Genomic DNA, 12643 nt, shown 5'->3' with positions numbered 1-12643 from the left:
ATTGAGGCATTAGATAGGGCCCGGAGTGCATAGAGAAGGGTTCTAAGGTCTGGTCTGAACAGTGCCGCATTTCCTTGGTGTCCCTAGATTTGAGAGGAGATCAGGATAGAGTGATCGAGAACAGAAATGAGGGAAAGAGACTGAGGGACGGAGTGATTTAGAGACGGGTCCTGGGAGAGGACATCTAGCAGTAAGTCTGAGAGTTTATAACTTCTGAAGGTAAAGGGCCTAGACAGGATGACGTACACTAGAGGAAGAGAGTGCCCCGGATGGGAGTTTCAGAGCGTCAGTATGTGAGAAGAAAAGTACCGGCCATACTGGCAAGATCACTCCCTTAAGGGGAAAAGAAGATACAGACCTACAGGTTGAGTTAAGGACTCTTGCTAGCTAAACTGTAGTGTCAGCTGGATTGTGGTGAAGTAGTAAGGAATAGTGAAGACTGAGAACAAGTAAAGAGAAAGAAGAAAAAGGAATTGAATTTTTGTGAGGAAAATATTATGTATCATCAAGAAAATGTTTGGAAAGATATGTACCATTATCTACTGTATGTAACCCTCCCCAAGTTAATGTTCAGTAAAAAGTTTATTTTAGGCTATGTGCACACGTCCGGAATTGCCACTGAAATTTCTGCGGCAATTCCGGAACTCCCTGCCGCGGGTATATCGCATGCGGAATTGGCATGTGTTTTACAAGCTTAATTAGCTTGCAGAATGCTAGTGTTTTCCAAGTGATCTGTAGCATCGCTTGGAAAACTGATTGACAGGTTGGTCACACTTGTCAAACATAGTGTTTGACAAGTGTGACCAACTTTTTACCTGCCTATGCAGCATCAATAGTAAAAAGATCTGATGTTAAAAATGATTAAAAAAAAAAAAAAGGTTATTCTCACCTTCCGACGGCCCCCGATCGCCTCAGTGGTGCACGCGGCGGCTTCCGTTCCCAGGGATGCTTTGTGCGAAGGACCTGGGATGATGTCATGGCCGCGACGTCATCCCAGGTCCTTCGCACAAAGCATCCCTGGGAACAGAAGGCGCCACGTGCACCTCTGAGAGGCGGAAGGACTCCGGCGCCATCAGAAGGTGAGTATATCACTATTTTTTATTTTAATTCTTTTTTTTTTTTTTAAGCAGTGATATGGTGCCCAGTCCTTGGAGGAGAGTCTCCTCTCCTCCACCCTGGGTACCATCCGCACATGATCCGCTTACTAAGTAAGCGGATCAATGCATTCCTATGTGTGCGGAATCCCCGCGATTCCGCAAATTAATGAACATGCTGCGTTTTTTTCCGGATTTCGTTTCCGCTCCGGAAAAAAAATGCAACATGTGCATTCAAAATGCGGCTTGCATTCTATTAATAGGATGCTTAATGTGAGTGTTTTTTTTCGTGGTTTTATCGCATTTTTATAGTGAAAAAAAGCGAAAAATCCGGAACGTGTGTACACAGCCTTAAACTGATGGTTTCCCTCCTTGAACTCTCTAACACCTGGTCCTGGCCAGCCTAAGTCTTCCGGTACATGCAGCCTCACAGCTCAAGTCCACGCACCTTGCCAGGACCCCCATCTTCATGTAACGTGCAGAGGTGTCAGAGCGAGTATCTTGCCCATGGCTACCATCCTGATCCACATAACATATGAACATATACATACGCACTGCTCTGCTACATGCACATATAAACACACACAGCTCTGCTACATGTTATATACACATAAACCTTCCAAAGAAAAGCAGATACCACTCACTGGTCTTTTGTAGTAATTCCGCTTTTTATTTGTGTGGATGGGAGTGAGCAGAAGCTTGACGACGGCCGTTTCGCGCCTACTAGCGTTTCCACGGGTCAATGATTGACTGGTGAGTGCTATCTGCTCTTCTTTGGAGGATTTATGACACTGTGTTTTCCTGGACTAGCACCCAGGGTCATAAGGCTAAGCCTGAAGTATGGTATGACATTGACCGCACAGGAATCAGCAGCACTGGCGGTGCCGTCCTTCTTTTTGCCTTATAGTTCAGAGGATACACATAGGTCTGCAACAAGCACACACTTACACACACACACTTACACACACACACACACACACACACTTACACACACACTTACACACTCACACCCACACACACACACACACACACACACACACACACACACACACACACACTCTCTCTCTATCACATCTTGCAGTTCCTGATCAGCAGCTGTACAAGCTCAGCAGCTGAAGGACCTTCCACACAATTAACTCAAGGACCTTTCAGGTCTTGTGATCATTCTCATGACTTGAAAGGTCCTTGGATTAATTGGGTAAAAGGTCCTTCAGCCACTCAGCACCTGCTGCCTCCGCTCTGGTCGCAGTAAGCTTCCTCTTCTGCTCTGCACCAAATCAGTACAAAACAGGAGGAGAGAGGGCGGCTCTGTCTGTGATCAGGAAGCTGCCTCTTCCTAAAAACTGTGTGTGCGTCTTATAGTCAGAGTTTATCTTGTTTTAAAAGTGCGTTTTATAGTCCAAAAAATACTTTAATTTAAAGTATACTGTGTTCTGTCATTATTTTCTTTGTGGCATCACCTACTGAAAATCTGTAACATATGCACCACCTACTAATATACTCAATCAAACACAACAGTGTCTTTCAGATGTCTCATTTACAAACTGCTGCATACTCTCAACATCTGTAAATCTTACAGCAGGGAGACTACGTGATTGCACAAGGCTGAAGTCTTCCATAGTGATCTTTGTGTGCGAGGTTACACTCACTAAGGCAGTGGTAGATGGGATGACATCAATCATCACATAAATGGAAATCAGTCACTGTATTAGAAACCGTCCCAGAAGAAATTGCACTCACAAATCTGTTAGCAGTTTATAGGTGGAGTAGTGGGCACGTGCTCACCGACCATCTTCCCCGGTCTCTAACGCCATTCCAATTCTCTGGTAAACCAGCTTAGGCTACTTTCACACATCAGGTTTTTGGTTTCAGGCACAATCCGGCTAATGTTGTAAAAAACAGATCCGTTGCAAATAGTGAAAAAACTGATGCAACGGATCCTTTTTTCTGCCGGATCCGGTTTTTATTTTTAACATGGAGTTTACAGTGACTTTCTGGAAAAAAGGAGAGAGAGAGAGAAAGAAAATATGCATGATTTCAATGGAAAATGCTTGGAAAACCGGATCCGCACGCCGGATTGATTGTTTCACATCTCCTTTTCACACATTTTTTGCTGGTTCCGTCACTGTGCGCTTTTTTTCGCCGGACAAAAAAACATTCCTCTGGACGTTTTCTCCGCCGGAAACGACTATTTGGATGGATCTGGAAAAAAACGGATGAAACGTCTGCCCATCAGGCGCAATCCGGCGCTAATGCAAGTCTATGAGAAAAAACGGATCCGTTTTTTTCAAAACTTGCTGGATTGTGCCTGAAACAAAAAACCTGATGTGTGAAAGTAGCCTTAGCCGGATCACACAGCGGCTTTTGTGTGGATTGGTAACTGCTTTCCCAATATAGGGCCGTGAGACTCTCGTTGAGGCTCCATAGACTTTTTGAGAAAGCGCCTTGTGGTCCACACATAATGCTCTGCGAGTCAGTCTGAATAGCTTTCACATGGCTCAGAAGAGGATCGTAATTGGCGATCGTTAAGTATTTGAACATAATCGTGTTATATTACATATGTACGGCTAGCAGACCAAGAAATTAACAGTTTGTTTCTGGGAGTTTTTAGAGAAGGAAGTTTCTTTGTTTAATCATCTATTATTAGAGGCACATTTTATTATACCGGATAAGCCCTTTAAAAGCCATTAGTTATCCGACTACATTTACTTGTGATTCTACTTTTATCTAGGCTCAGCACCGTGGCTCAGTGGTTAGCACTGGTTCTTTCAAATGCTGGGGTCCTGGTTTTAAATCCCACCAAGGACAACATCTGCAAGGAGTTTGTATGCTCTCCGTGTTTGTGTGGGTTTCCTCCAGGTTCTTCGGTTTCCTCCCACAGTCCAAAGACATACTGATAGGGATTCTAGATTGTGAGCCCCATAGGGGACAGCGATGATGGTGTCTGCAAAGTGCTGTGGAATATGATTGCTCTATATAAGTGAGTAATGTAAGTAAGGCTATGCTGTCTGACTCAAAAAAGTTATATAAAATAAAAAAAAAATCACCTCCTTTCATCATTGTCACCTTGGTGATGTGCAGCTATTTTACATTGAATATTGTATCTGCACAATGGAGATTGTATGTTACCCGAAATCTAAGAATCTGTTCCTTCTGCCCCGTTTTTGCATGCCGCTCACTGCTTTGCCTCCATACACAGTGCCCATGTTCTGCTTACACAGTATACGTAGGACTGCAGTGGGGAATACGCAAATGTAGGAAGTTACTAATATGTTGTGAATTATTTGTACAATTCCACATCTTAATTTTACTCAAACTTTAAGGCATTGATCTGAAGGAGGGGGTGCTTGACTTTTCCAAATAGTGTGTGGACTTAGATTTTTGAGCTCTACGATTGCTTGCTTTGGTTTAAAGCAATAAGCGCTGTTTGCCCAAGTCATTTATTGTGTTTGGATCAGTAAACACAGAGCTAAATTAAGATGTGGCAGGCTGGGTTCCACAAAGGAAAGAACACCGGGTTTGGAATGTTCAGTTTTGGATGGGTTTTGATGAGTAAAAAGGACACGAGGAGGTAAGCAGTGATGAGTTTTAACCCCTTTGTGACCTCTGACATCTTGGTTTGTGTCCCTTCCTTTGATGCGGGCTCCGGTGCTCAGCGCCCAGCATCTTTCCCTGTACATGACAGATAATCTGTTATGTGCTTCTAATTGCGATTCACCTGCGGCTATTAACTTGCTAGATGCCGCTGTCAATCACTGACAGTGGCATTTAGATCGAGTGCGCTGCAACAACCTGTCACATGATTGCTGGGCGCCGATGGGTTGTCATGACAGCCGGTGGTCCGCGGAAAACCACTGTGCTTGTCATTGCAGATCTTATATGAACGTCGGCCCATGGCCAGCGTTCATAGGAGATGCTGATTTTTACTATACATAGCACTGCTGAAGCCCTTATACAGCTATATTAACAGAAAAATAAAAAAGTTAGGACTCTGGGAAGAAGGTGAGCAAAAAGTGAAAACTCAAAAACAAAAAATTGCAAGGTCGTGAAGTGGTTAACCATTGGTCTCTTAAACCGCCACTTAGTGCCAGTCAGTAATATCGTTAAACTGTATGATTATGCACTGTGCATATGGAGGTTGTATTGTTTGTAATGGCCATTAGCATTCTTTTATTATTTTGTAAATGCTTCTTTTATTATTTTATAAAAATTCCTGCTTTTGAGCAACTTTTTGAAAAATCTCAGTCAACCCCTTTAAAAATGTTGTGTCATGAAGAAAAGCCCTGTGAAGGAACAGATGATTGGCCTCGGGGAGACTAAAACATCCAACACCGCGGAGACACCATCACCTGTTTCTCAACGCAGTGATCCAGAACACTGCCCCCATCCCTTATGGGAAATATGCAAATGCAAAAGCCCTGTCCATGTTTTCCTATATGGCAATGTTTCCCAAACCACATTCCCTAAAAGCCTTGTTTTTTATGATGGAATGAAAAAAGGGTACCATACAAGTTAAAAAAAAAAAAATTGGATATTTCCATCCTTGTTACCCAAGGAAAATCATTGTTTTAGGGCATATGAACATCTTACAGGGAGGAACCATGTCTTCTGGTCTGTTGCATCTGGCCTGTCAAGAACTAAATGTTAGCCTATAAGTGTAAATGGCCGATATGTAATTATGTATTTGCCCCCTGGCCTTGACACAGTTGCAGCTCAACATAAAGAAGTTAAGAGGGTGGAATCGCTGGCATGGCTTTCATTTCAACTGGATTTTGTCTTGCAATCCTTACTAATGGACGCGAAATAAATGCGGTCCCAATGTCCAATGTACAAAATATGAATTATTCTAGTGCACAAGTGTACGGTTGCACAAGTCATGTCCCCTTTTGCGATCTGTTTTACGTGATGATTCAGGGGTATGAAACACTGCAGGAAATCTGTCCAGATTATATGTATCATAGGGCCTAAAGGAGTGGTACATGACTCTTACCTTTGATGTTCTTTGGAGTCCCGCACTCTTCACTTGATATAACAAAGTATTAGTTTTCCTTGAATTGGTTTCATTCTTTTTCAAGTTGAGGAAAGATACAGTGCCTTAAAAAAGTATTTATACCCTGTGAACTTTTTAACATTTTTTCACGTTATACCCACAAACTTAAATGTATTGTATCCGGATTTTAAGCGATATACCAACACAAAGTAGCAAGTATTTGTGAAGTGTAAATTAAATTGTATTCAGTCCCCTGTAGTCTGATACCCTTAAATAAAATCCAGAGTGACTAATTACCTCCAGAAATGACATTATTAGTCATTTGAGTCCACCTGTATATAATTTATGCTCAGTATAACTACAGCTGTTCAGTGAAGGCCTCAAAGGATTGTTTGAGAAGATTAGGGATCAAACGGCATCATGAAACAAAGGAACACACCAGACAGGTCAGGGATAAAGTTTTGAAGAAAAGTAAAACATGATTAAGTTATTAAAAACAACTAGCCCACATGGCACTGTTCAATCTTTCATCCAAAAATAGAAGGATTATGGCACAACTGCTAACTTAAAAAGACATGGCTGTTCACCTAAACTGACATCCCAATCAAGAAGAGCACTAATGAGAGAAGCAGCCAAGACCGTAGCCTTAGGCCTCTTTCACACTAGCGTCGTACTGCGACGTGCCGACGTACCAACGAATACTGTGGAAAAAAAATACAACGGGGGCAGCGGATGCAGTTTTACAACGCATCCGCTGCCCCATTGTGATGTCCGGGGAGGCGGGGGCGGAGTTCCGGACGCGCATGCGCGGTCGGAAATAGCGGACACGACGAACAAAAAAAACTTTACATGTAACTTTTTTGTGCCGACGGTCCACCACAACATGACGCATCAGTCGCACGACGGATGCAACGTGTGGCAATCCGTCGCAATGCGTCGCTAATGCAAGTGTATGGAGAAAAAACGCATCCTGCAGGCAATTTTGCAGGATGCGTTTTTTCTCCAAAACGACGCATTGCGATGTGCGTCATACGACGCTAGTGGGAAAACATCCTTAGTCATATGCTCCACAAATCAGGCCTTTATACAAGAAGGGCAAGAAGAAAGCCATATTTTAAAGTGAGAGGTAAGAAGTCCCATTTGCAGTTTGCCAAAGCCATGTAGGGGATACACCTAGCATTTAGAAGAATGTCTTCTGGTCAGTTGAGACCAAAGTAGAACTTTTGGGATTAATGCAAAATGCTATGTAAGGTGGAAATTTAACACTGCACATCACTCTGAAAATACCATCCCCACCATCAAACATGGTGGTGGCAGCATCATGCTGTGGAGATGTTTTTCTTCAGCAGCGACAGGAAAGCTGGTCAAAGTTGATGGGAAGATGGATAGAGCTAAATGCAGGGCAACCTGGAGGAAAACCTGTTAGAGGCTGCAAAAGACTTGAGACTGGGATATGTTCACCTTCTAGCAAGACAACAACCCTAAACATTCTACTAGAGTTACAGTGGAATGGTTTAGAATCTAATCTTTGGATGAAACATATTCATGTGTGTGAATGGTAGAGTCAAAGTCCAAACCTAAATCCCATTGAGAATCTGTGGCAAGACTTGTAAACTGCTGTTCACAAACGCTCTCCATCCAATCTCACTGAGCTTGAGCTATGTTGCAAAGATGAATGGGGAAAAATTTCTTCCTTCGATTCCTAGATGTGGAAAGCTGGTAGCGACACATGCCAAAAGACTTTCAGCAATCATTGCAGTGAAGGGTGGCTCTACAACGTATTGACTCAGGGGGGCTGAATACAAATACACATCTCAATTTTCAGATTTACATTTTTTAAATAATTAGGAAATCGTGTAATACTTACCAAATACTTGCTTAGTGTTGGTATATCGCATAAAATCCATTTAATTTTGTGGATGTAATGTGAAAAATATGTGAAAACGTTCATGGAGTATGAATACTTTTTCAAGGTACTATAGATTGGACGCTGGGGCTCACTCTGAAGACGAACCAACCCTGTGACCCTCACGGGAGTTTCTTAGAGGTGTGACAGCTAGTCATTACTCACGGACAAGCTTTGAGGCTGGATAGTTAATAGGTCCATGGTGAGAAACCAAGAAGGCTCATCATAAACAAAGGGGTATAGCAAAGGCATAGTCAGGCCACAGTCCAAGGTTAGAATTCTTTGAAGATAGTGGATCAAGACAAAAAGAGCAAGACAAAAAGATGGTCAAAGGCCAGGTCCAAGGTCAGACAACAAATATCAAATACAGGAACACAGAGAACAGATCAAGTGCACACCATTTGAGCTAAGATACAGCTGGCAGAAATCAGAGATAGACAGCCAGCTAAATGGCCTGGGAAACATTCCAAACAGGAGACACCTATAGCAAACCCAATATGCCCCGGGCCATGATTGGATGACTGGATAGTCATTCACTATACTGACCGCTCAGCACTAAGTCTCAGATTGGATGGCCGAGCTGTGTATCACGAGACTGATAGCTCAGCACACCCCTGCAGATTCAACAGCCGAGCAGCCACTCGCCACACTGAGTGGAGGAATCTTGACAGGAAGAGGAGGTCTGTGCAGAGCTCAGGAGATTTGCGCATCTCATTTTGAGAGTAGCAAAGTAAGATCATAATTCTCTTAGTGACCATCTATTTGAATGATAGATGCATCCTTTGTGACATTTGGCAGCCATGTTCATATAGCATTGAATGCAGATTGTCATGAAGGTCTATGAAGCTTTGCCAGACTCCACTGAAGGAGGCTGGTTCTCACTCTGGAGAGGAACGATCCCTATGCCCATCAGGAGAAGCCAAGAGTTTCCTGGAGGTCTCAGCAGAGTCAGGGAGAATTAATAATCTTCTGTTAAGAATTGCCAAGTATGATTGTCATTCTGTTAGTGACTATCGATGTGAGCTGTGGAACCATCCTTTGGTGATGTTTGGCAGCCTTATGCATTTAGCATTGAAGACACATGGTAGCGGAGGCGTATGAAGCTTTGGAAGATTCTACTGAATGTTCGTCTGGGACTGACTCTAAAGACGAAGTATCTCTGTGCTCCTCATGGGAAACCAAGGGTTTCCTGGAGGTCTCTGCAGAGCTGGGGAGATTTAGTGATCTCATTTCAAAAGTTGAGAAATATGATTGTCATTCTCTAAATAACCATCTTTCTGAATGGTGGAGCCATCCTTTACTGACGTTTGTCAGCCATATGCATGTAGCAGTGAAGACATGGAGTCATGGCGGTCTATGAAGCTGTGCTAGACTTTCCATCTCTGCTTCATATGTGACGGAATAGAGAGCACATTCCTTGACCGGGGCTAGCTGAACCATTTCCCAATATATATATATATATATATATATATATATATATATATATATATATATATATATATATATATATATATATATATGTGTTTAGTAACGTTGACATTTCTGTTTTTCGGGACAGTTGAACTGATTTTTGTGTTTAATTAAAAGTGCAGTACATTAAAAAACCCTAAAAACATGTTCTTTAAGAAATTGATTCTTGAAAGCAAAGCTGCGAGTCGTCTTGTATGGGGTAAATGTCACTCTGTTCATGGCTACGCTTTGCTTCAAGTCAGGACTCGTACTATTTCATCACGTTGCCATGGAGACGGGGCTAACTGTCATCTCAACTCAAGCCGCTGATGGTTTTATTTGTAGGTTTTCAGGATTATTAAAATTTAACAAAAATTATTGATTTTCTTTTTATTAACGCTGGCTTGTGTTTACCCAAGAAGCCCTGGCACCAGCAAGCTTTTCCTGGTATAAATATATTTATTTAAAGGTGGTGCCGCCCAAAAAGAACTGTTTGTTTTTTTCTATTTTTTTTTTTCAAAGCACAGAGAAAAATATTTTTCCTTTTACTGTTTTTCTTTTTTTTTATCCATCCTTTAGTTGATTCGAATGTGATGTATTGTCCTCAGCAATTGAGCACTCGGAGAGAATTGTATTTTACAAATCATTTTCCATTTCCTTTGTTTACAGCAAGACAAAATGCCTCCCAAAATCACAGTTAGTCAGACTTTAACTTAACATAAAAGATACCTGTCAGAACATGAAATGGCGCATCAGCATGCCAAATTGTTGAAGTTTTCCCGTGTATTTATGTGCTGTACAGCTCGGCAAAATGCTTCAGTGCACTAAGTTCTCAAAGTATATATTTTCCTCTGCGTAAAAGAAACTATTACATCTTTTTTTCCCCCTTGTTATAAATGAGAATGGCAAAAACTTATTTACATCAACTTTATCTAATGGCCTGTATGAGTGCTTTTATGCAAAATAGCCGGGAGACTAGAATTAACTTTTCACATTGGCTGCGCATTAGTTCTCCGCATTTAAAACGCGTCAAGTGGGCAGCGTTCTTACAATGACACAGTGCCGAGAGTTTGCCTTTCACTGCATTCATCATACATAAACCCCACGGATTACATGCTTATTGTTGCTTTTATTTATCTAAAGCTTCTTTCTTGTTTGTTGTCCAAAATATATATTTTTTCTCATAAAAGGATTGCATCACTATTCCTTTTTGCAAATGTTGCTGTAGTTCCCGTCAAATGTTTTATACAATTCTGCAATATGTGCAGAACCTAATCGCATCCATTTACATCGGTAGAACAGTAGTCACCATTTCCGGTTCACACTTTACCCTTTCTGTCACTGACAATTTTCACTGTTGCCCTTTTTTTTTCCCTTTACATTTTTCAGAGTCATAACGTTTTAATATTTTTCTGTTCACATAGCCATGTTAGGGCTTATTTTTGAGATGTTGTTTTAAATGAATGACACCATTCATCTATTCAGCGGCCATCGCAATCACTTAGCGGTGGAGGACTATGGTCGTCCGGAAGGACACACCTCCGAGACTGCTTGCGTTAGAGTCCGAACCTGGGTGAATGTGGACACCTCTCTCAGCAAAGCCTGTATTTATGGGTAGGTAGGATCCTGCTGTAATTAAAACTACCACATGGTGAAGGACGGAGTGTTCGGTCAGAGAGCGAACATGGAAATAACAAAAGACTGGCACATCCAAGCTAGTGTGAATAGGTGCATACTAGGAGAGGCTATCTCAATATAAAATATACAAAAAAATTAGATGTGTTGGGACCCATCAGTTTCGAGACCACCCTGATATTGGTTGATGGGCTTGCATTAATTGGCCAAATTATGTGCTAAGAGTCTCATTTTTTCCTAGTATTCAGAAGCAGTATTGCTATTCATATTTCATATATTTCACATTGACATGCTTTAGCACGATAGAGTGCAACTTTTTTGTATATTGTGTATTGAGGTAGCTGCTCCTAGTATGCACCGATTCACACTAGTCTGGATGTGCCAATCAGTCTTTTGTTATTTCTTTCAAAGAAAAAAATCTGACATGTGCACGGCCCAATAGCCTAACATTGGCCCCAGTGCAATCCGATGTTTTGTCAGATCTCACTCGGACTAATAGGCTCGCCTGCACGATCCCTTAGTTACATTCCTGATCTAGTCTGGCAGGCCTGAAGTTTGGTAGTATACTGCATCTGTGTGTCCGTCTCCATTAGGCGCATACGCCCCAAATGATGCACATCAGAGAGCACATTCACTTTGCCAGCACCATTATAGTCAATGGCCCATCGGCTCATACACCCAAATCCCGTTTTGTGGGGGAGAGGTACAAAGTTCAGACATAAGCTCGGATAGGACCAACCAACATGTGTAAAAACGCAGTGTAAAGGCAACCAAATGGGTGGTTTTGTCACAGAAGATGTTTACTGTATATCTGGCATATTGTGTTGAATGTTTCTGCTGCTTCTTGGTGGTTTTATTGTATTGAGGGTATAGATAAGTTATTTTAATGCACCGATTATGGCTAATGCTGATATCACTGAAATCTCCAGGAAAATCTCCCACTAGACTAGCAGTAAAATTGATAAATTTCCTCCAAATGTGCTAGTGCCTAAAACCTAACTTTTATTATTTACAATAAAAACACGGCAAAGGCAAGTATCTGGCATATTCTTGAACATAGACTGAAGCACTAAATATAGCATAGTAGGTTAAAAAATTCATCATGGAAGAGGGAAATCTGTTTAAAGGGAATCTGTCTACAGGTTTTTGCTACCTCATCTGAGAGCAGCATGATGCAGGCAAAGAGAAGCTGAATCCAACAATGTATCACTTATATTACTGGGTGCAGCAGTTCTCACACAATCAGAGCTTTTCAATTTAGAATGAAGCAGAGCTGAGGAAGCTAACCCCGCCCACACAAGCTCTGTATATACTATATACACAGTAAATATATATTTGCTGAACTTGTAATACCTCTTTAAGTCCTTTTTTATTGTATAAATTATCTGTAATTTCATACTTAAAGATCATATTTTATGTCTTGTCATTTATTTCTCATTTAGGAGGATGATAGTGAAGAAGAGCCAAAACTGAAATATGAAAGACTGTCAAATGGAGTGACTGACATCTTACAAGACGATGCGGCGAGCTGTATGACAGTCCATGAGAAGGTATAGCTACAATAATGGA

The 12643-nt window shown here is 41.6% G+C and overlaps 1 protein-coding gene across 2 annotated transcripts in view; it reads left to right on the top strand.

Moving 5' to 3' along the window:
• The window catches only part of VPS41 (VPS41 subunit of HOPS complex), a 343493-nt gene that overhangs the window by 66610 nt on the left and 264240 nt on the right, over positions 1-12643 (top strand). For both annotated transcript variants that reach the window (XM_077269269.1, XM_077269268.1), the window contains exon 3: positions 12517-12624. In XM_077269269.1, the coding sequence (XP_077125384.1) occupies positions 12517-12624 (108 nt within the window). The remainder of the gene's footprint in view (positions 1-12516; positions 12625-12643) is intronic.

This window comes from Ranitomeya variabilis, chromosome 6 (assembly GCF_051348905.1).
Source record: "Ranitomeya variabilis isolate aRanVar5 chromosome 6, aRanVar5.hap1, whole genome shotgun sequence".
Lineage (NCBI taxonomy): Eukaryota > Metazoa > Chordata > Amphibia > Anura > Dendrobatidae > Ranitomeya > Ranitomeya variabilis.
Note: the sequence above shows the minus strand (reverse complement) of the source record. Positions and strands in the feature narration are given on the sequence as shown.